Here is a 20,542-nt window from a genome sequence, read left to right as displayed (position 1 = left end):
TGCAGAATTAAACATGTCATACTATGACATTCAAATACACACACGGGTTTTGTGTTATTATTCAAAGAAATAAACAATTGTATCTGTATAATTAGTGTGATGAATCTTTGGATGTTGACAGTAGCAGAACTATTCACCGCTGCAGCTTGAAAACCATATCACTAAAATACAAATGACCACTTAATGATAGCATGTTTACAGGTTGGATGGAATAAACATTTTACTTCTTTTGATGATAGAATGTCGTTTTCCTGGAAAAAAGGGTCATTAGGTACCTAACATTAGTATCTCATCCTCCGTAGACATTTGTCGCAATTTGGTTTTATTGAATGGAACGTTTGAATTATAATCTAAAGATAATAGTGGCGCTTTGTTTAATTTGCATAAATTGCAGGTAAAATACACAAACATGGTCGCAACACTGGTGAAATGCGACAATAGTTTTGGTAAATATTTCATGTTGAATTTATATTCATACTTTTTTCATACTAAATTTGCATACTTCATACTAACCAAGACCCCGCAAGTCTGAGGCCTCAGCCCGAGAAAACAGAGAGTACCTCAACAGGCAAAGTGATGATGAATTTATTTTTTAGTCAGCATAAAGCCTTGAATTTGTTTTAACTCTGCTGTTCTGCACTTAATCACACTGGATAGTATTGTTTTTTTAACAATTTTTTAGGCTTTAAATATAAAATGCATTCGTTTAAAAAAATGACATAATTTTATATCTGGCTTTTTTGTTGGTATTTTGCAATATACATTTTGACATCATGACAATTTTTACTGATGAAACGGAGTGAAACCGCTTTTAAGACAATGGATGTTTGTCTTTCGAAGCCTTTATTAGCTGTTTAAAACAAATGGAACGTTGCATTTCCGAATTTTAAGCATAGATTTGATATTTTTACATTATATGTGTTCTTCGGATTACATCAGATCACGCATTACTAGAACACTTTTATCCGAAGCTTTTTAAGCAATGTATATACGAACAATACAAATGCAAAGTATATAAACAAATAAGGGCACATTTAACCAAAAAAGTACGTGTGTTTAAAAATGTTAAAGTAAGTTATTTGAATGTTGATTACAGTTATATGTTATTGTTACCCACCAAAATATGTATATCCATGTTCTTATGCAAAAACAAACACACATGAACTTTCGCCGGCATGTAAGAAAAACTTCTGCATCTAAGGAAAACATGATTGGGTGTTTCAAATTAATGCCGTGCTTCCTTCTGGTACAAATATTGCAACACAAATGAAACTTACTAAATCTATTTAACAACTGTTTGGTTATATATAGCTCGGTGACGTAAATTATGATTTCAGTGAAAACATGACTACATTAACACCATATGTTTAGGAGCAATAACCATTAAAACAGTTTTCAGAAAATCTAATGCGAACAAAGGTAACATATAGAACCAATGACATCTGAAACTAACTAAATAAGCATACATGTCTAGATCTAGTGTTAACAAACACATATACTCTTATATAATTATAATACAGAGAATACAACACCTTATAAAGATAAATCATTTCATTATCATGGTGGAGGATTATTACAGGTACCTCAACCCAAAATCAAAAAAGATGCAGACTAAGATACTAAAACATGATGTTATCAAAACCAATGATGGATATGGTAAAATGTCCTCTTTGAATATATTTCATAGAATAGATTGTGTAGTGATTGGTTATATTCAACACTCTCCATCCGCTACTTGGTCGCAAAGTTAATACTTGAAACATGTTAAATGTTTTAAACAAAACGTTTAATAGTATTGTCTCTAAAAAAATGAATACTGTGTGATGGTAAATATTTTCGGAAAATTGAATTAACACACCTGTCGTTCATAGAACACACTATACAGATAAGCATGAAGGCACGTTTATAAATAGCATCTTTATTATATCTATGTCAACATTTATTTTTTCACACATTTTATATCGGTACGACATGCGTTGCGATCTTCATGATAACTGTTAATAGAATATACGATATATTTATTTCAATTAATCGTTGAACAATATCCTTCAATTTTCGTAGGGAAACAATACGCTTTGTACGAACTCGATTGTACCCGACATTATCCGATTTCTTTCTTCTTCAACAACCTTAAAGTTTTCGAACATAAATCGTTGTGATTTCATAACGTGTATTTCAGAATAAGTAAGGTGATGTAAGGTGCGCTTAGTGTATTAAGTTAAACCTTTTCATTTCATTTCAGCTCGACTGTATGATAAGCGTTTGTCTTATTAACGGATAGAGCCAGTGCTTAGTGTCTTTGTGGATATTTAAACATCGCTTGACCTCCAAGTCTCTAGACGGAAAAAAGCAACTCACGGCGACCTGCGTTTGCCACCTGTATTTTGAATTTGATTTCCAGTTTTTACGAGCAGTAAGAGATATAGACGTGTTTGTGGTCAACGTATTATCGGTAATCAACTAGGATATATTTATATAAAGACATTAACAAGTTGCCTATGAAATGAAATGATGTACTTATATCAATATTTAACATGAAAATAATTAATGCTGGGGTCGGCCGCTCGTAAGAGTCCATGCAAAGCATTATTTAGAGAGAGTTTAAAACGTTCAAAGTCATGTCAACACTCACCCTGAGTCCCGCATCACAACATACTATTATAAATAACTCAAACAAGTAAATCAAATAAATATAATATATATTACATAACTCAATTTAAGTACTATAACAGGATTACAGTGAATATAAGTATCCAATATGCGTATTGTTGACAAATTCTGGAACTTACGATCAAACACTTCATATCATATTACTTCAATGTGAGAACACACTGTCTTTAAATGTGACTCCTACCATAATGAAGAATAAATGTCATAGTTGCTTCATCTCATGGACAATATTGTACTTTTAATTGTTGCCAACTCTTCCCGGGTGCTGAACCTAGTCTTCTTCTATCAAGCCTCCGTCTTGAACCTAGTCTTCTTCTATCAAGCTTCCGTCTAGGAAGCGGCTGTCCTGAAACAAACATTCAAATTGAACCTCAAAAATCAAATGGGTTTTCAATGTCTTCATCATCTATATTTCAAGAAACATCAATTGAAATAGAACTAAAAAATCCATCGAATAATGACAAGTTACCATTTTCTGTTTCGTCAATTTGGAATCGAACACAATTTATTAATCAATCAAGATTGTTTAATATTTTTCATCTACAATTTTAATGTATACATATCGAATAACGAAGCTGCGCTATTAAAAAAATTAACATTTTTAGTTTAGAAAACAAACACTGATTAACCAATTCAGACTCGGCTAAGGTGCAACAACGCCAGCTCCATTAGTGTGTCTTAGCAGCTGACAGAGCATCAACCAAAAGACTGCTCATTATCAATATGTATTCTAGCTTTTACCAAACAACGCCTTTAAGTATATAAATTAAAGATGTTTACCTGTTATGATCAAAATGTGTTGAATGACTAAAGCAACTATAAATTATATTTAGTAGTAGTATTACACATAGATACACAACGTGTTTTTACATAACGATTGTGGCTTCCTACTCGGAGTACTTACGGTTAAAACAATATCAATTCAAAGGTTAATTTCAAAGAAAATCAAAAGTCAATATATTAAACGCTATTTAAATTGAAATATGATTAAATTATCGGGAAAATAGCGTTTGCGTGTTGTGTTTAACCTAAAAAAGATTATTTTGTTGACTTTTATGATCGTAACTCGCAAAGCGATGATTCGCTGATCTCCCCTGTTCTACCCTGTTGTGTGACGTCACAGCTGAACAAGCATTTTCGCGTCCGCTTAGAAGATAAGCGATAATTCAAAATTCGGGTTTTATTTTTCAGTTTTTATTGATATTTTCGTGAAATTGTTTTCACAGTTATAGGGAAAATGGTTATCTGTGCGGCCGTTGGCTGTAAATCACCTTGGAAAAGATTATGTGTTTTTTTTCCAGTTTCCGAATGACAACAAACTGAAGAAGATTTGGTGCACTAAGATTGGTCGTGCTAGCCATGTTTCCAAACACAAACTTTTTTTCTCCAAATAAAACACAACCGCGTCTGTTTCTGCCTCGGTATCGATCCGCAGAATCACGCCGCGTCTTTACACGCGGCGATTTCCCGAGTAAAAATATTTGCAAATATTTATTTATACTATAGCAAATGTTGAATAGTTTTTAAATTAACGAAAATTAGAAACAGATACATATAATAGGCTGATATATTTACTCCTGCGCGATTGCGTTAACATTTTGTCAGCTTCTCTGCATACTTCATACAATTACCATCGGATGTCATCTGTCAAAACAATGATAATTCCGTATATTGCCGATTTCCATTTTTAACATTAAATTCTTGTAAATATTAACGAAACAGTGCTCACATTCATAAACACGAACGTTCTCTATTTTTTCTAAAGTATCAAACGAGTTTCGGCATATGTTTCTTTTTAAAGATTTGATGAAATTTCGATTAAAAGTTTCGTAGTGAATTTCAACTAAAGTACCGGGGTATTTCGCGAAATATTTTCCATTGACAATTCCTGTGAATAAAAAAAAATCAAACACGCTATATCGTTATCGTTACACTCTTTTAGTTCGTTCATTATTGAACAATTACATTCAATTGCATACATTTGTATTGTACTGTATACTGATTGCACAAAAAAAATCATCGTATACAATTCATATTCTTTTGCAACGACCAATAAACATCATAGATATCATATCAAGTACAAGTTGTTTCTGTAATAAAACATTTGTTTGCATTTAAAATTGTCAAAATTAATTATACTTTGTGTCGTCTGTGTATGGTGTATGTTGGATGGTTCTCATTTTTTTTATAAATTATTTTGACAATAAATATCGTTATTTTAAATATTTTAAGCAAGTGTCGTTTCCGAGATCATATACGGGAATTCACTGTGTGAGCTACTTCGATGTGTTTACTGATCTATAAAAATAATTGTTTTGACAGACGGCACGTGCTTATCTAAAGTGTGTGTGTCTTAATACACAGGGTATTGGATGTTCAGGGCTTGATTGTGCAATAAAACAAAGACACGATCTGCGGTTTTCGGTAGAACGTTTGTACTGACCAACATTATATTTAATAGTGCACGTGCTTATCTTACATTTAGGGATCAAAAACACGGGTCGAAGCCACTGTGTGCTTGTTTGGGCCATAAAACACAATCCCGATGGCTATTTTCAGTAGCACGCGTGGTCAGAAACTAACAAGTTAGAGTAATAAATCACAGAGATTATGATATGAGAACTGCATGGGGTCTGAAATGAAACAATTTGCCGACAAATCAAAATGGCGCAGCCTAAAGTTTCAATATAAAATTCGACATGTAAACATATTATATGATGCAATTATTAGAATCAATTATGGGTTCGTCGTGGATACAAACTAAGAAAAGAACAAACAACACGAAATTATCACTAATCCAGGTGCGAGCACGGTTTCCTTTTATCATCAGCGTCTAAAAAGACAACAAAACTGTCAGGTGCATGGGTGTGAAATACATGTTTGGAAAAGAAGACATATCCCGGTTATATCTGCTAACAATCCCGACTGTATATTTGACGCTAGAATTTGTTAACGGCGTGCTAACATAAAACAATCAGAAGAGTGTTTCGGATTACAAATTGGTATTCTTATTTGAGAATTTAACAAAACATTTATATTTGTAATATATTTGTAATGCATTAAAGGGATCTTTTCACGCTTTGGTAAATTGACAAAATTGAAAAAAGTTGTTTCAGATTCGCAAATTTTCGTTTTAGTTATGATATTTGTGAGGAAACAGTAATACTGAACATCTACCATGGTCTAATATAGCAATTATATGCATCTTTTGACGATTTTAAAACCTAAAAATTATAAAACGTTGCAACGCGAAACGATTGAATAATTTGGAGAGTTCTGTTTTTGTCGTTTAATTTTGTGAAACTACGAAGTTAGCTTATGTAAGGTATAAAATACGTCAAGTAAGTGTACTCGGCGGAATAGCTCAGTAGGCTAAGGCGTTTTTACTTCAGGACTCTGGCAGGACTCCAGGGGTCACTGGTTCGAAACCTGGACCGGGCAATGTTCTTTTCCTTTTTTAAATTTTATTCTTGATTTTTTACTGGAGCTGTTACGATCCAATGATTACATTTATCGATATAAAGCATTTAATGAATAAGTTAAAAAAATGCCAAAATCTGTGAAAAGGCCCCTTTAACTATTAATTTGTAAAAGCTTTCCGTGTCGAACAGAATTTTTTGATAATATAATGCATGAAAAGCACGATTTCCAGGAGGATTACACCCGGTTGCTATCATCAGTTACTGACCACGATTTTATCGTGGAGGAGTACACATAAGAATTAGTGTGGTAGGTATAACAAAGCCATAACACTGCAATAAACCAATTAAATGATCGATTGATAGTGACACGCGTTTATTCTGAGGCAATCAAATTATCGCTAATGATTATGATTATTGCACGCGCATTTTTTTGAAAAATAAGGATATTATGTTTTTCATTTTCGTCCATAAATAAGACGCTTCGGAAAAGTCGCGTCTTTTACCCCCGAAAATACGATAGTGTGTTTCCTGCAAAGACTTATAGGTCTTTGGTTTTCTGTCTTCTGAAATTTTATTGAACTCTACATTTGCACTATGAATACGTGGAAACGATTACGAACTAGAACAAACATTCGCGATGAACAGTTAGAGCATTAATGTAATTACATCGATGGATGCAAATGATTACAATTACTGTTATAAGTTAAATTATGTGTTACAATAATACGATTTCTTTCACTTGCATTTATTTACAAAAAAATAATACAATAATTTAGATAGATGATGAAAAATCTAATAACAAACATGTTAGGGTTTTTTCCAGCCATTTAGGGAAAAGGAGTCTGGTCTAATTGGAATATTTTAAATCGATAAAATGGCGTGTACTGTACATGTACGGTCTAATTTCATGTATTTCATCTTCATAATGATCAGATTCGTCAGAAAAGTCCATAATATAACATAAAAGTATTGATGTAATAGCAATGCAGTTGATCGTCTCGGCATAAATAACGCTGTTAAAAATAGCGGATGTACAGCTCTGACGTCACAGCAAGGGTGGTAAGTCAGTCCAACTTTTAGAAAACGGTGCGTTATTGGAAGATTTAACTGGTGATTTATGGCATAAGGCGTAACGCGCAATTGTTGCAAATAGTTTTATTCCGCATCTCAAACAATTATCTTTAATAGTTTAAAGTTTCCAAAAGTGTTAAAATTGACCTTTAATTTAACTAATTAGTAAGGCAACAATATGTGTCCACATCACCATCACATTGTCAAATTATCAGTACAATTCAATTTATAAGTGTATTTGCGTACCGTAATTCTAAACCAAATGTTTAAGAAGCACAAACAATGTAAACAGTGTCCTTAATGTTGTTATGGCTACTCCGGCTGTAATTTAACATGTTTTTTCAAATCAGTCAAAACGCAAGACCACAATTTGAAGTGTGTATATATTCGATGTTACCCGATTTTGAAAACAGATACTTTGTTGATGTATAACAAGTAATACTAATAGACGAATAAATGGTTGACAGCTTTGAGATAGGAATTCATAATTAAAGAAACAAAACTCAGTAATTCTCAGTATTCTGTGCGGAATACATTAACCGACACATAGTTAGATCTGTTACTAATAAGAGAAACCTTTATGGGATTGGTGCTTACAATAACTGTTATAATGAACATTGTGCAAAAACATGTGCCAGTATGTTGTATAATTAACAGTTAATTAATAAAATTTGTGTTATGCTTTCAGTTGGTTTATAGAGAAATATCAGTGCAATAAAACTGGTATTTCACTGTTTTAAACAGTGAAAAATAACAGTGATAAATATCGATATGTTTCACTGTTTTATTGTGTAATGACGTCATTTTTTCAACAAAATGACGTCATAAATACAGCGAAATTGTCCAGTTTAACTCTTTTACGATGTTAATAAACGTTGAAACAAGCATAAAATAATAAGAAAATTTGTTGGATTCGATGGAATATCGATTTTAATTCACTCGTGATCATAACAAATACATATTTTCACTCGTGGCTGCGCCACTCGAGAAAATATTATTTTATATGATCACTCGTGAAATAAAATCGATATTCCACTGAATCCAACAAATATCCTCTATACATTTAACCTACCTCGCTCGACCATTATACATTTAATTTAAATGTTAAACATACATGTGTGTATTAAAATCATACATACAAACTGTCAGATTTAATTTCTTAATAATGCCCTCGTCAAATGTTCTAAGACATTTAATGATCTGTTTTGCTATATAAAATACCTACTCTATTTAAATTAATTGGGTTATGTTGCGATTTAACTAAGAAGTGAAAGTTCACTTACACATCAATATTTTAATCATAACCAACAATAGCGTCTGCGCAACAGAAACAGGTGGCAAGTAGAAATCTTGCTTGAGCTTGTCAACTTTCGGTTTTAACAAAGTTCAAGTTAACGAAGCAGTACAATTTTACACAACTCGGTAACAAAAGTGATGGTATCGTCATAACCGTGTTCGCTATCAATTTTATGGAAGAAACTTTATTTGATTAATAGTGCCATTTGAAATAAAAATTGTTAATATATGTGAACATCATTCCTTGATCATAATTTAAATATTGCTTTAAAATCGTAAGTACTCGCTTATATGTGTTGTGTTCTGAGACTTTAGGTACTTATTCGGCAAGCGTCATAATGAGAAAAAATCATATGAAATGTCGTCCCTGAGCTTGCTCTTAATTTTGTTTAGGTTGTTTAATGTTTTCTTTGATTTTACTTTTTAGCGTATTTAAGTAATATAAAAATCGGCATATACTTGCCATGGAAAGACTTGTCTATCAAACAAATAGATTTTGACCTTTAAATTTCAATGAGCTGACTAAATACTCCCCTTTTTAACAAAGTTGGCCATGGCTAGTTTATAGCCACAATCAAGACGTCAACACATGTTGATACCGATTTTAGCTTGATGCTAATAATATTACTTGGATTTAACTTGTCTGTGAGCACGGTAAGTTTTATTCTTTTGATAAACTTTACTCTTTAAGGTTAAATGTCAAAAATAATTACAAAAACATCATTTTTTCAAACGAAAAGTAAAATTGTCTACCATGACCATTCAAAGTTCCTGTGATATTTTGTTCGCAGTTTAATTTAGTAAATGAAGTTCGTCAATGTTTTCATATGGTTGAATGAGAAATTCAATCTGGTTATAATGCATATTTGTGTAGATATTTCATTCCTCAATTTGTTTAAAATCACATTTTGTTTTGTAGAAATTACCTATCTGCAAATTCTCCTACAATCATTGCTTGTCGCGGTATTAGTGAAATGTGATGTTTATATTGCCAAAAGATCAAGTATAATAAACTAAATTTGCTCAACTTCATGACTATTGATACCATCTTATTTTTGTTCAAGCACAGAATAACATCGTACAAGCCAGCTGGAAGATTAAAAGCCAAACCCGTTCTATTTGCAGAAGATGCCAAGGACTATATGACTTACTTGAGAAGAAGTTTGATAACTTATCAATACCACACCGCCAGCAAACACTAAGCATCTCTGCTCAATGCCTGTGATATATTATGAGGATTGAATGGGACACTGTGCAAAAGCAACTATTCCTGTGTATCCCACTTACAGATGTAACAATGCAACCAATATGGTACTAATAAAAGCTCATATATTACAGCTAGTTGCTGTAACAAATTTACAATCAGGAGAAGTCTTTGATATTGTGAATGACAATGATAGATTTTAGAGTTGATATAGCAATACCTTGCTCATTATATGATATGTTTGAATGTAGAAGACATTTTACCTATACTCACTTTATTGTGCACTTTTAATAATTGATTTCCCATTCCACAGTAGCGGCTTAAAATAACTGCTTGCATTTTATAATTTAGAATGGTTACCATGGTAACCACAAAGTTTTAATCATTGTCATGTACCTAACTCTGTAACATGTATGATTCCTGAATGTATTGTTGTTTGATACGTTTTATGATAAGAATTTGTAAAATTATTTAAACGATTATTTGACAATTAACTTAACAGAGAAAAAATATGTTTGTCTAGGTTGGTACTAAATTATAGGATCTGTTTTGAATTAATTATAAATTGGTATTGCCATTTAATTCTTATTAGATCTGAATTGCTACTAGATTTTTAATTATGTTGTGTATTATTGTTTGCAAAATTTATTGAACATTATTTTGAATGATCAAATCTTTTAAATAAATTATTGTAGTTTCACCTCTTTTAAATAAAGTATTGTTTGTATAGACATTGGTTTCCATGGCTACAGTTCAACTAAAACCTTGAGATAACTTGTATGCAAGTGATTACATTAGGAAAAAAGTTAATGCATACTTTGGAATATATTGTTAATTGTTAAGACATTTTTTGCAATGTCATTAAATTTGTAAAATTTTGGTAATTGTTAGATACGGTATCAGAATAGATTGTACTGCAAATTAATTTAGCGCAAATTCTCACAAGAATCCATATCTAATGAAATAGACACTTAGACTTTGTATCCGCATCAGGTATGGATTATTTTTATCAGTTATTGAACACAAAACTATTATTTTTTTGTTGCATAAACATACTTTTCATTATTCGTATTATTAATGGTATTTTCATGGTAACCAACATATATTTTATTACGTTTATGATGTTTTATAAATCTTTAATAGTATTAATTATACAATGTTATAAAACCATATGTTATTGATCTAATACAGGACTTTAAGATTTGTTATACATTTATTTACTAATTGTATTGACATGAAAAAAATGAAGAAATGTTTATTATGCCCCGAAGGAGGACATATAGTGAGCGGAACGTCCGTCCGTCTGTCCGTCTGTCCGTCTGTCTGTCTGTCTTTCCGTCACACTTTGCATTTAGATTTCTCAAAATGCTCATAACTTCTATGCCCCCTTGAAATATAACCGTCATATGTGGTATGCATGTTTATACGCACAAAGATTTTGACCCCTGTGACCTTGGCCTTGAACGTAGGGTCCGCGTTTAGGTTTCGAAATCTGCGTTTAGGTTTCGAAAAATGCTCATAACTTCTATGTCCCTTGAGATATAGCCTTCATATTTGGTATGCATGTGTATTTGGACACGGTCTTTCCAAACGCAAACACCTCTTGACCCCTGTGCCCTTGACCTTGAACTTAGGGTCCGCGTTAAGGCTTCGAAATCTGCGTTAAGGTATCGAAAAATACTCATAACTTCTATGCCCCTTGAGATATAACCTTCATATTTGGTATGCATGTGTATATGGACATGGCCTTTCCATACGCACACAAATATTGACCCCTGTGACCTTGACCTTGAACTTAGGGTCCGCGTTCAGGTTTAGAAATCTGCGTTTAGGTTTCAAAAAATGCTCATAACTTCTATGTCCCTTGAGATAGAACCTTCATATTTGGTATGCATGTGTATATGATCAAGGCCTTTCATACGCACAAAATGTTTGACCCCTTTGGCCTTGACCTTGAACTTAGGGTCCGCGTTTAGGTTTCGAAGTCTGCGTTTAGGTTTCGAAAATGCTCAAAAATTCTATCAAAGCGTTTATAGGGGGCATATGTCATCCTATGGTGACAGCTCTTGTTTTTGCTTTTCGATTGGCATTTTGAAATCACCGATTTCACCTAAAATTGAGAAATATTGCAAAGATCTTAATATTTATGTGTTCAACATATATGGAGGCTTATACAAATGTGAATAACTCAATTTCGTCCATGTACCCAATGTTGACCAAAAATCTCAGAACAGGCCACATATATGTTCGAACATTACAATGACAGCTTTATACCGTTCAGTGTTAACAGGAGACTTCTAAATAGGTCACATATAATGCTAATGACTTTAACATAAACACAATGTTTAAGCATACTAGAGTGTTGTGGTAGTCGAATGGTAACACTCTGGCATACTTTTCCAGAGGTCCCCGGTTCCATTCCTGGCCGGGGCACTGAAACTTTCAGAAATGCTTCAAGTTTTTCCCACCCAACTAGAGGTGTACTGGTATTAAAACCATTTAATTCTCGCGTGTATCGGTGCTATACACTGAGCACGTAAACGAACCAATGGATCTATGCGCTAAGAGCAAGGGCATCGCAAACTTGATTCCTTGTATCTCAAAACTGTCTCTTCTGCTTGATGTCTCTTCAGCAAAACAAAAAAAAATAGGACCCAATTGGAAAAAAGTGCTTGCACTTTCATGGATTATCTTTGACTGCAAGTTCAACAGAAATACACATACACAATATAGATTTATGAAAACATATTTTTTCATTGTATTGCATTTCCAAAGCAATCCTTAAATTTTCTAGTTGGTCAAACAAATTTAGATATTCCATAGGTTGCTGTTGATAACAATTTCTACAAGGTTGCATTGACATTATTCATCCATAACGGTCTTACACTTCAGTACACAGTTTCGTGCTTAAATTGCGTTTCACAAGCCGTTTTTGTTCTTTAAGACGGTCTGGGTTTTTTAAAATTGCGTAGCCAGATTCAATATATATACATGTTTTGTTTAGATTAAAAAGCATTTAAGAACATTTAGACGTTTGCATATTGGCCCATCGTTAAGGTTAACATGTATTCCAAACCTTCTTGTACCGGACATGAAACATATATACTACACACTACCAACTTACACTATTTAACATTACAAACGTAAGAAACACTTTATGTTTCTTTAAGACGGTCTGTTTAAAAAAAACGATTGCGGTGTCTGCTTAAATATCTGGTTGGTTTAGATTAAACAACATTTCAATACATTTAGACGAGTGCATATTGGCTCATCGTAACGGTATATATGTATTTGAAAAACTTCTTGCACCGAACACGTAACCCATGTACTACACACGTACACTTTTACACATAACGGAGGTTTGCAATGCTTTCAGTTGCACCCTTTCCGAGTAGTATTAACAAGTTATACAACTTTCTGCACATATGTGCGAAAACATTTTAGTACTTAGCAACCAGAAACAGTTACCTATTTGTATTGCAAGTTAAGCTGTGCTTAAATGATTTTCACTGACAGTTTATAACCTAAGATTGCGTCATGGTGTAACTTTTTCATGACCTTTGCTTTTTGGTGCAACCTCTTTTTTAAGATGCATAAGTAAACATTTAACGGTTCCAAATTTTCATGATGACGCTTATGATAGATTTTTTTTAAATTTGAAGTTAAGCACGTTATCTTTTTTGTAATCGGGCAATTTATTGTTATTCAGAAATGTTGATTTTTGCAACAAAGTGCAGACCACATAGTAAATTTAAAAACATGAGGACCTTAAGAATTTGTGACGTGGCTAATTTTGTAACAGCCAATGCATGATTATATCTGTATTTGAAGAGGAGATGTGCATTTATATCAGAAGTAACACTTAACATTTGCATATCGCATTTATTATCGCATTGATTATTTGCTTTCAGAATAGATTTGCTTACCTGGGGGTGCCCAGTAGGTAACGTAGACATGTTCCAAACCATCGGGCCCGACATATTTATGCTCTGTCCTCCAGATATCGTCACTCATTGTTTCTGTTGTTCATGTAGATATTGAAAGTACAACTGCATAAATATGTTACAAGAAGGCGAATGCATTGTTATAATACATGCCTATATGAACGGGAAATATCTCCGTGTGCCTCTTGAACAGACAGATAAATGAAGGATGGCGGTTGATAAAAACCTAAATACGGTGTAGTTAGATTTATTTTATCAATATTAAACGTCAAACCAGATTATATAATATGAAACAAAAAGGTGTAAATATGAAATGACGAACTTAGAAAAATTACCATGAAAGCAACACCTTTTGTTTTTATATTCATGTACACATCAAATACACTGTCTAAGGTTAAAAACTGTTGTTATAATAACAGCGTTACACTGCATAAAGGCAGAATGAAAACGTCATGACGATCGTAACAATTACCGCGCAATCTCCTTGACGTTTTCATCACTTATACTGTATGAATCGGTATTTTTTAACAGCTGCAGTACACATGATGTGTTCCGTGATTGTTCTTGCCTGTTAAATGTATATCATGAAAGTTTGCGTTACGCAATTGAAAACTGCTAAGCCTTTTTCTGCCGACAGCGGTTTGAAACGTTTTGCTCGGAGGGCTCATTGAAAAGAGTATTTGACTAATAAAGATGGGTCCAAACTGCTACGTATATTGCGGAATTATACGTGAACATCGACATTTGTGTCCGGGTTAAAGGACTAACTTCATGTTCGTAAACATAATTTATTATGCAACGACCATCGCGGAAGATATCACCCTCATCCAACATCTAGGACTCATTTCCTTAACATTATCGGTACACACAACACTCTGACAACTGCGTAGCATAAACAAGATTGTGATTTTGCTTTGAACGGATAAACTCAAAATGCACACCCGTCTTTGTATCATATGCAACGAATTCCTATCAATATTGCAGTCATTTTGAGCCACCTGCATGAAACCGAGGTAGTGATTACTGAATATTACACAAGTCATTTACATGTAAACAATACGCTAAACATGATACTCGGCTGTTGAAATAATCAAAGCTCTTTACGGATGCAAACTGTTGACTTCATACATACAACCGGACAAGAATTTCGAATATGTGCGTTCAAAGTCCTGATTTGTCCGAAATGATGCTACGGGATGCCGAATAATAGGTGTTTTATATTGTTTAAATCACATCGTGTTTCTAACCCCCTGACGGTTGAACACAAGGCGAACGGAAGGTTGGTCTCCAGAGTTTACACACAAAAGTACCACAAGTGCTTGATTGTTTGCAAAAAGATATTGTCAATCTCCTGTTCTCCTGTCCGAACATCTTTCAATACATCGCAAACATGATCGACTAAGTTTTAAACATGCGGTACATGTATACAAATGTTAATTGATTTGAAACAGCTGGCATCGGACTCTACAAACGGAAGGTTTGTTGAGTCTTACGTTTGCCATTCTATTCAAAATTTGCGCTTCCTAAAACGCTGAATTTTTTGTTTGTGAAATATTGATAAATATACAGAATGTTGCCTAACCTGTCAACATGTATTATAAAATTAGCCTAAGCTATTGTTTCTTTTTCGATCAAGATTGAACAAAAATATTGAAAATATTGGCATAATGTTGAAACCACCGAAACAATATTACATTAGGACATAATTGAGATCAATTTTATTTATATACGCTTTGAATATCTCAGATTGAAATTAATAGATCATATGACTTCAATTGAGAAGCGGACAGAATCGCATCCATAATCTATTCATAGACGAACTTAACGTTCAAAATTGTGATCTATATATTTATATAAAAATATAAATACAAAATTTATGTAATAATATATAAGTGATTATGAAAAAGACCGATATTATTAAAAAGACATGTGTTGTGTGCCACAAAGATGTCAATCTAGGAGCCTGGTATGTTTATTGTATAGACAAAACCATGATTATGCTCTACATGTACATTTGCACGTAATTTAGTGTTTTATGTGCTTTAACTTTGTCTTTATACTTTCAATTCTGATATAATATGCTTAATCTTTCTTTTTAGCAAATTTATACTTGTTATACTATAAAAAACTGTGTGTCGGGAAATAGCTCATGAGCTATTGATTACTGTTATTTATATCCGACGTGAAATGCAGAGTCTTGCATTTTGTATCTTGAATCTTGTAAGACAATTCGGTAAATTTTACTTTTAAAAATGAATATGTTTTTGATACGGCAGTTCGGCTACAATTATAAAGCCACATATATCGAATTCATTGACTTAAGAACCGCGGACCAGGACCGCAAGGGTCAGGCCGCCTGCCGTATATTTATGAGCCAAAGCATCTTGTGCATTAGACAATTGTGTGGGCCTGTTTGATACCTGAACAAATCTTAATAAACACATCATATGCAAGCGTTTTTATTCCTTCAAATAACGCATAACGAAAAAAAGGAAGTCCAAAAATATTTTCTAAAAATAAATATTGTCAGCTAGCCTTTAATGTAATTAATTTGGATCATTATTCATAACCACCAACCAATAAAACCGACGTGCAATTTACCACAATAAGGCTCCAGGTTTTATTTAGAAGAAGTAGAAGTCGTAGTAGCAGTAATAATACAAATAGGAGTAGTAGTAGAAGTAGTATTGGTAGTAGTACTAGAAGTCAAATTAGTAGTAGTGGTTGTGGTAGTAGTAGTAATAGTAGTTGTAGAAGTAGAAGTAGTAGTAGTAGGAGGAGTAGTAGTAGTAGTAGCAGTAGTGATAGAAGTAGTAGTAGTAGTAGTAGAAGTAGTAGTAGTAGTAGTAGTAGTAGTAGTAATAGTAGTTGTAGTAGTAGTAGTAATAGTAGTAGTAGTAGTAGTAGTAGTAGTAGTAGTAGTTGTAATAGTAGTAGTAGTAATAGTAGTAGTAGTAGTAGTAGTAGTAGTAGTAGTAGTAGTAGTAGTAGTAGTAGTAGTAGTAGTAATAGTAGTAGTAGTTGTAGTAGCAGTTGTAATAGTAGTAGTAGCAATAGTATTAATAGTAGTAGTTATAGTAGTAGTAGTAGTAGTAGTAGTAGTAGTAGTAGTAGTAGTAGTAGTAGTAATACTAGTTATAGTAGTAGTAGTAGTAGTAATAGTAGTAGTAGTAGTAGTAGTAGTAGTAGTAGTAGTAGTAGTAGTAGTAGCAGTAGTAGTAGTAGTAGTAGTAGTACTGGTAGTAGTAATGGTAGTAGAAGGAGTAGTAGTAGTAGTAGTTATAGTCCTAGTAGTAGTAGTAGTAGTAGTAGAAGTAGTAGTAGTAGTAGTAGTCGTAGTAGTAGTAGTAGTAGTAGTAGTAGTAGTAGTAGTAGTAGTAGTAGTAGTAGTAGTAGTAGTAGTAGTAGTAGTAGTAGTAGAGGTACTAAATATAGTACTACAAGTAGTAGTAGTAGTAGTAGTAGTAGTAGTAGTAGTAGTAGTAGTAGTAGTAGTAGAAGTAGTAGTAGTAGTAGTAGTAGTAGTAGTAGTAGTAGTAGTAGTAGTAGTAGTAGTAGTAGTAGCAGTAGTAGTTAAAGTAGTAGTAGTAGAAATAGTAGTAGTAGTAGAAGTAGTAGTAGTAGTAGTAGTAGTAGTAGTAGTAGTAGTAGTAGTAGTAGTAGTAGTAGTAGTAGTAGTAGTAGTAGTAGTAGTAGTAGTAGTAGTAGTAGTAGTAGTAGTAGTAGTAGAAGTAGTAGTAGTAGTAGTAGTAGTAGTAGTAGTAGTAGTAGTAGTAGTAGTAGTAGTAGTAGTAGTAGTAGTAGTAGTAGTAGTAGTAGTAGTAGTAGTAGTAGTAGTAGTAGTAGTAGTAGTAGTAGTAGTAGTAGTAGTAGTAGTAGTAGTAGTAGTAGTAGTAGTAGTAGTAGTAGTAGTAGTAGTAGTAGTAGTAGTAGTAGTAGTAGTAGTAGTAGTAGTAGTAGTAGTAGTAGTAGTAGTAGTAGTAGTAGTAGTAGTAGAAGTAGTAGTAGTAGTAGAAGTAGTAGAAGTAGTAGTAGTTGTAGTAGTAGTAGTAGTAGTAGTAGTAGTAGTAGTAGTAGTAGTAGTAGTAGTAGTAGTAGTAGTAGTAGTAGTAGTAGTAGTAGTAGTAGTAGTAGTAGTAGTAGTAGTAGTAGTAGTAGTAGTAGTAGTAGTAGTAGTAGTAGTAGTAGTAGTAGTAGTAGTAGTAGTAGTAGTAGTAGTAGTAGTAGTAGTAGTAGTAGTAGTAGTAGTAGTAGTAGTAGTGGTAGTAGTCGTTCTAGTAGTAGTAGTAGAAATATGAGTAGAAAAATAAAGGCCTTGAAAACAAAACTATTTTGTGTTTATATTTCATATCTACACATCAAATATACTGTCTGAGGTTAAACACTGCTGTTTTAATTTGAAATTGTTATACCAATTAATGTATTGTTTATTGGTACATAATATCCAAAACAATATACAGTTATTTAGTGTATATTAATATGTCTTTCTTAAAGTGTTATTTTAGTCACATTGTCGTTTACCACATATCGACTATAATACATTCAGTATTACGCGGTTTGCTATTAGCCGATATATTATCTCTTTAGTTTTAAAAAATTACCCAATACCTCAAATAAAAATTCGTTATGCAACTAAAATTAAAATGTTAGCAGGTTGCATTTAAAATAAACTGGGTCGTCTGTGAACATGATAATAGAAATAGCGGTAACTAACAGAGCAAACTTCATGATGAAATTTGAATGAACTGTCAGCAATTGATGGTCAGATGCGTCAATAAAGAAAGCAGCTCCAAAAGCGGCAAATTGCAACCTGACTTATTTATTAAGTTTAAAGTAGAATTAAGTCAGTATAACATAATTATATTTTTTCAAGCAAACAACAAGCACAGAATGATGCATAACTTGTTTGTATTAACCTTATCCATGTGACATTCTCACGCAAACACGTTCTACTCAAATCGTGTTTAAATTGATAATTCTTCGCAATGATGTATGTTTTGTTCTTAATTGAAACGCTTGCTGTTACTGCGTATGTATGTTTAATACGATGAGCTTTGGATGCATTATTCGAAATTATTGTTTTTTGTCCTGTTGAACGTATGCTGATAGGAATAAAGAATTTGACCCAACGCGGTTAGTTACAGAAAGTAAATAATAGATAACGCAACTAACAATACCATTTATAAAGTAAAGCGAAACAAAGTTCACCTTCGATATCGCCCATATGCTGTATAAATGAAGTATTAAAAGGACAGGGTAAAATTGGAACGGACTAAGTAAAATTAACATTGTTTAACATAACTCTGCTCTAAAATTTTAAAGTTGCCAAGTATAAAACAAGTAATTTATGTAACACATACCTGATATCTTTTGAATTCGGTGAGATATTAGTATAACAAAATCACTTTCTTTCTTCAGAAGTGTATAAATCGCTTTCGTAAATGTCAATGATAATTGTAATGTAAAATGACTGTTTTGTAGCTGGTCATCGTGTATTTTAATGTAGTTTAGTTTTCGCTCTATGGTCCTTGCAAAAATAAACACTTGCTGAGGCGTTCCATTATCGGACACAGCGGAACAAATGGGAATAATATCGTTGATATCTTGAAGAACTTTTTCCAAAGAGGTTTGTCTTTCACTGAGGCGCTTTAATTCAACGTCGATAACATCTTTCGCTTTGCTATTAATGTTTGTGGTTGCCTTGGTAAACAGTGTGTTTATTTGTTCCCTTAATTCCTCAATATCTTTAGGGAGCTCGCTTAGATTTTTGTTTAAACTTAGTTTCATTTGTCTGCAATCCTCAATGATATCGCGTTGTTTCCCAGCAGCTTGGATTAAATCTCTTTTTAAATCATTCAATAGTTCTCTTTTCTCCTCAGCAAATTTTGCTAACTCATCAACATTTATACATGCTCTGTGAATGAATGCACATGTACTGCAGCACAATAACGAGTGGTCTTTGCAGAAGAATTTTATTTTTTTCTTATGTTCTTCGCATTTGTCAATATCCATCATGTCGACAACTACAGGTACTTTAATTACGTCTTTTGCTATGATAAATGAATGTTTTCCAGGTTTGAAGCGACTATGTCCCCGTTTGCAATCATCACACAGGAATTCACTGCAAATCATACAAAACTGAGTAGCATATGTGGAGGTGTTATCCTTCATACACGGTATACACGATCTAAGCGTTACGCATCCACCAACTATATCGCTGCAAATGTCTTCATTGCTGATGTTTTCTACACCGGTTGCCATTTCCAACAGGATTGATTTTACTTTCAATTTTATAATTTATATATTATCATTCAGTTTTTTAATGAGAAACATATATTGATTCGATAATGCGCTACACTATACGTCGTTAAGTCTAAATATCAATCAATTGTGTTATATTTCAAATGTTAATAAATTTCCATCAACACCAAAATGCTATGTATTAACGATTACTTTAGCATAGTAGGCGTACTCCTGATAAAATCAACACTATCAAATCGGCCTATTTCGATAAGCGGCAATGGCTTTGATAGAGAGGCCAAGTAGTAAATATTGCTGATAAAAAACCGAGAGCACATTTTGTGTTTGCGCAAACGTTAAATCTTTCATGCAACCGATACACTCATTTATCTGTATAAGTACTCGTGAAAAAACGTCATAATTTATTCCTGTTATAAATATATGCCTAGTTTTAATATTGTACTTTCAGAAAGGTCGATATACTTATTCGAAGTTATAGTCTTATAAACTAGGCTTAACTAAAGGGCGGATATAGGTCAAACACTCATTCATCCTAAAAAATGACGTGCGCCCTACAAAGATGAAGGTGTCTTTTATTAAAATAATAATGGTTCTTGTATTACTGTATCATCACAGCAGGAATTATTTTAAGGAAGTAACGCTTGAATCAAAGATTGAACTCGTTTATGGATTTA

At 32.9% G+C, this 20,542-nt stretch overlaps 1 protein-coding gene across 1 annotated transcript; it reads right to left on the bottom strand.

Annotated features, from left to right (window-relative positions):
* Positions 1-706: 706 nt before the first annotated feature.
* LOC127834393 (transcription intermediary factor 1-alpha-like) lies at positions 707-20,049 on the bottom strand. The gene is made up of 3 exons (XM_052360218.1): positions 18,968-20,049; positions 13,590-13,682; positions 707-3,016 (listed from the first exon to the last, which is right to left on the bottom strand). The coding sequence occupies exons 1-3, from the start codon at positions 19,866-19,868 to the stop codon at positions 2,889-2,891; spliced, it is 1,122 nt and encodes a 373-aa protein (XP_052216178.1). The 5' UTR covers positions 19,869-20,049; the 3' UTR covers positions 707-2,888.
* Between the last annotated feature and the right edge of the window lie 493 nt (positions 20,050-20,542).

Source organism: Dreissena polymorpha, chromosome 6, assembly GCF_020536995.1.
Source record: "Dreissena polymorpha isolate Duluth1 chromosome 6, UMN_Dpol_1.0, whole genome shotgun sequence".
NCBI classification, from domain to species: domain Eukaryota; kingdom Metazoa; phylum Mollusca; class Bivalvia; order Myida; family Dreissenidae; genus Dreissena; species Dreissena polymorpha.
This window is presented reverse-complemented; position numbering and strand designations above follow the sequence as displayed.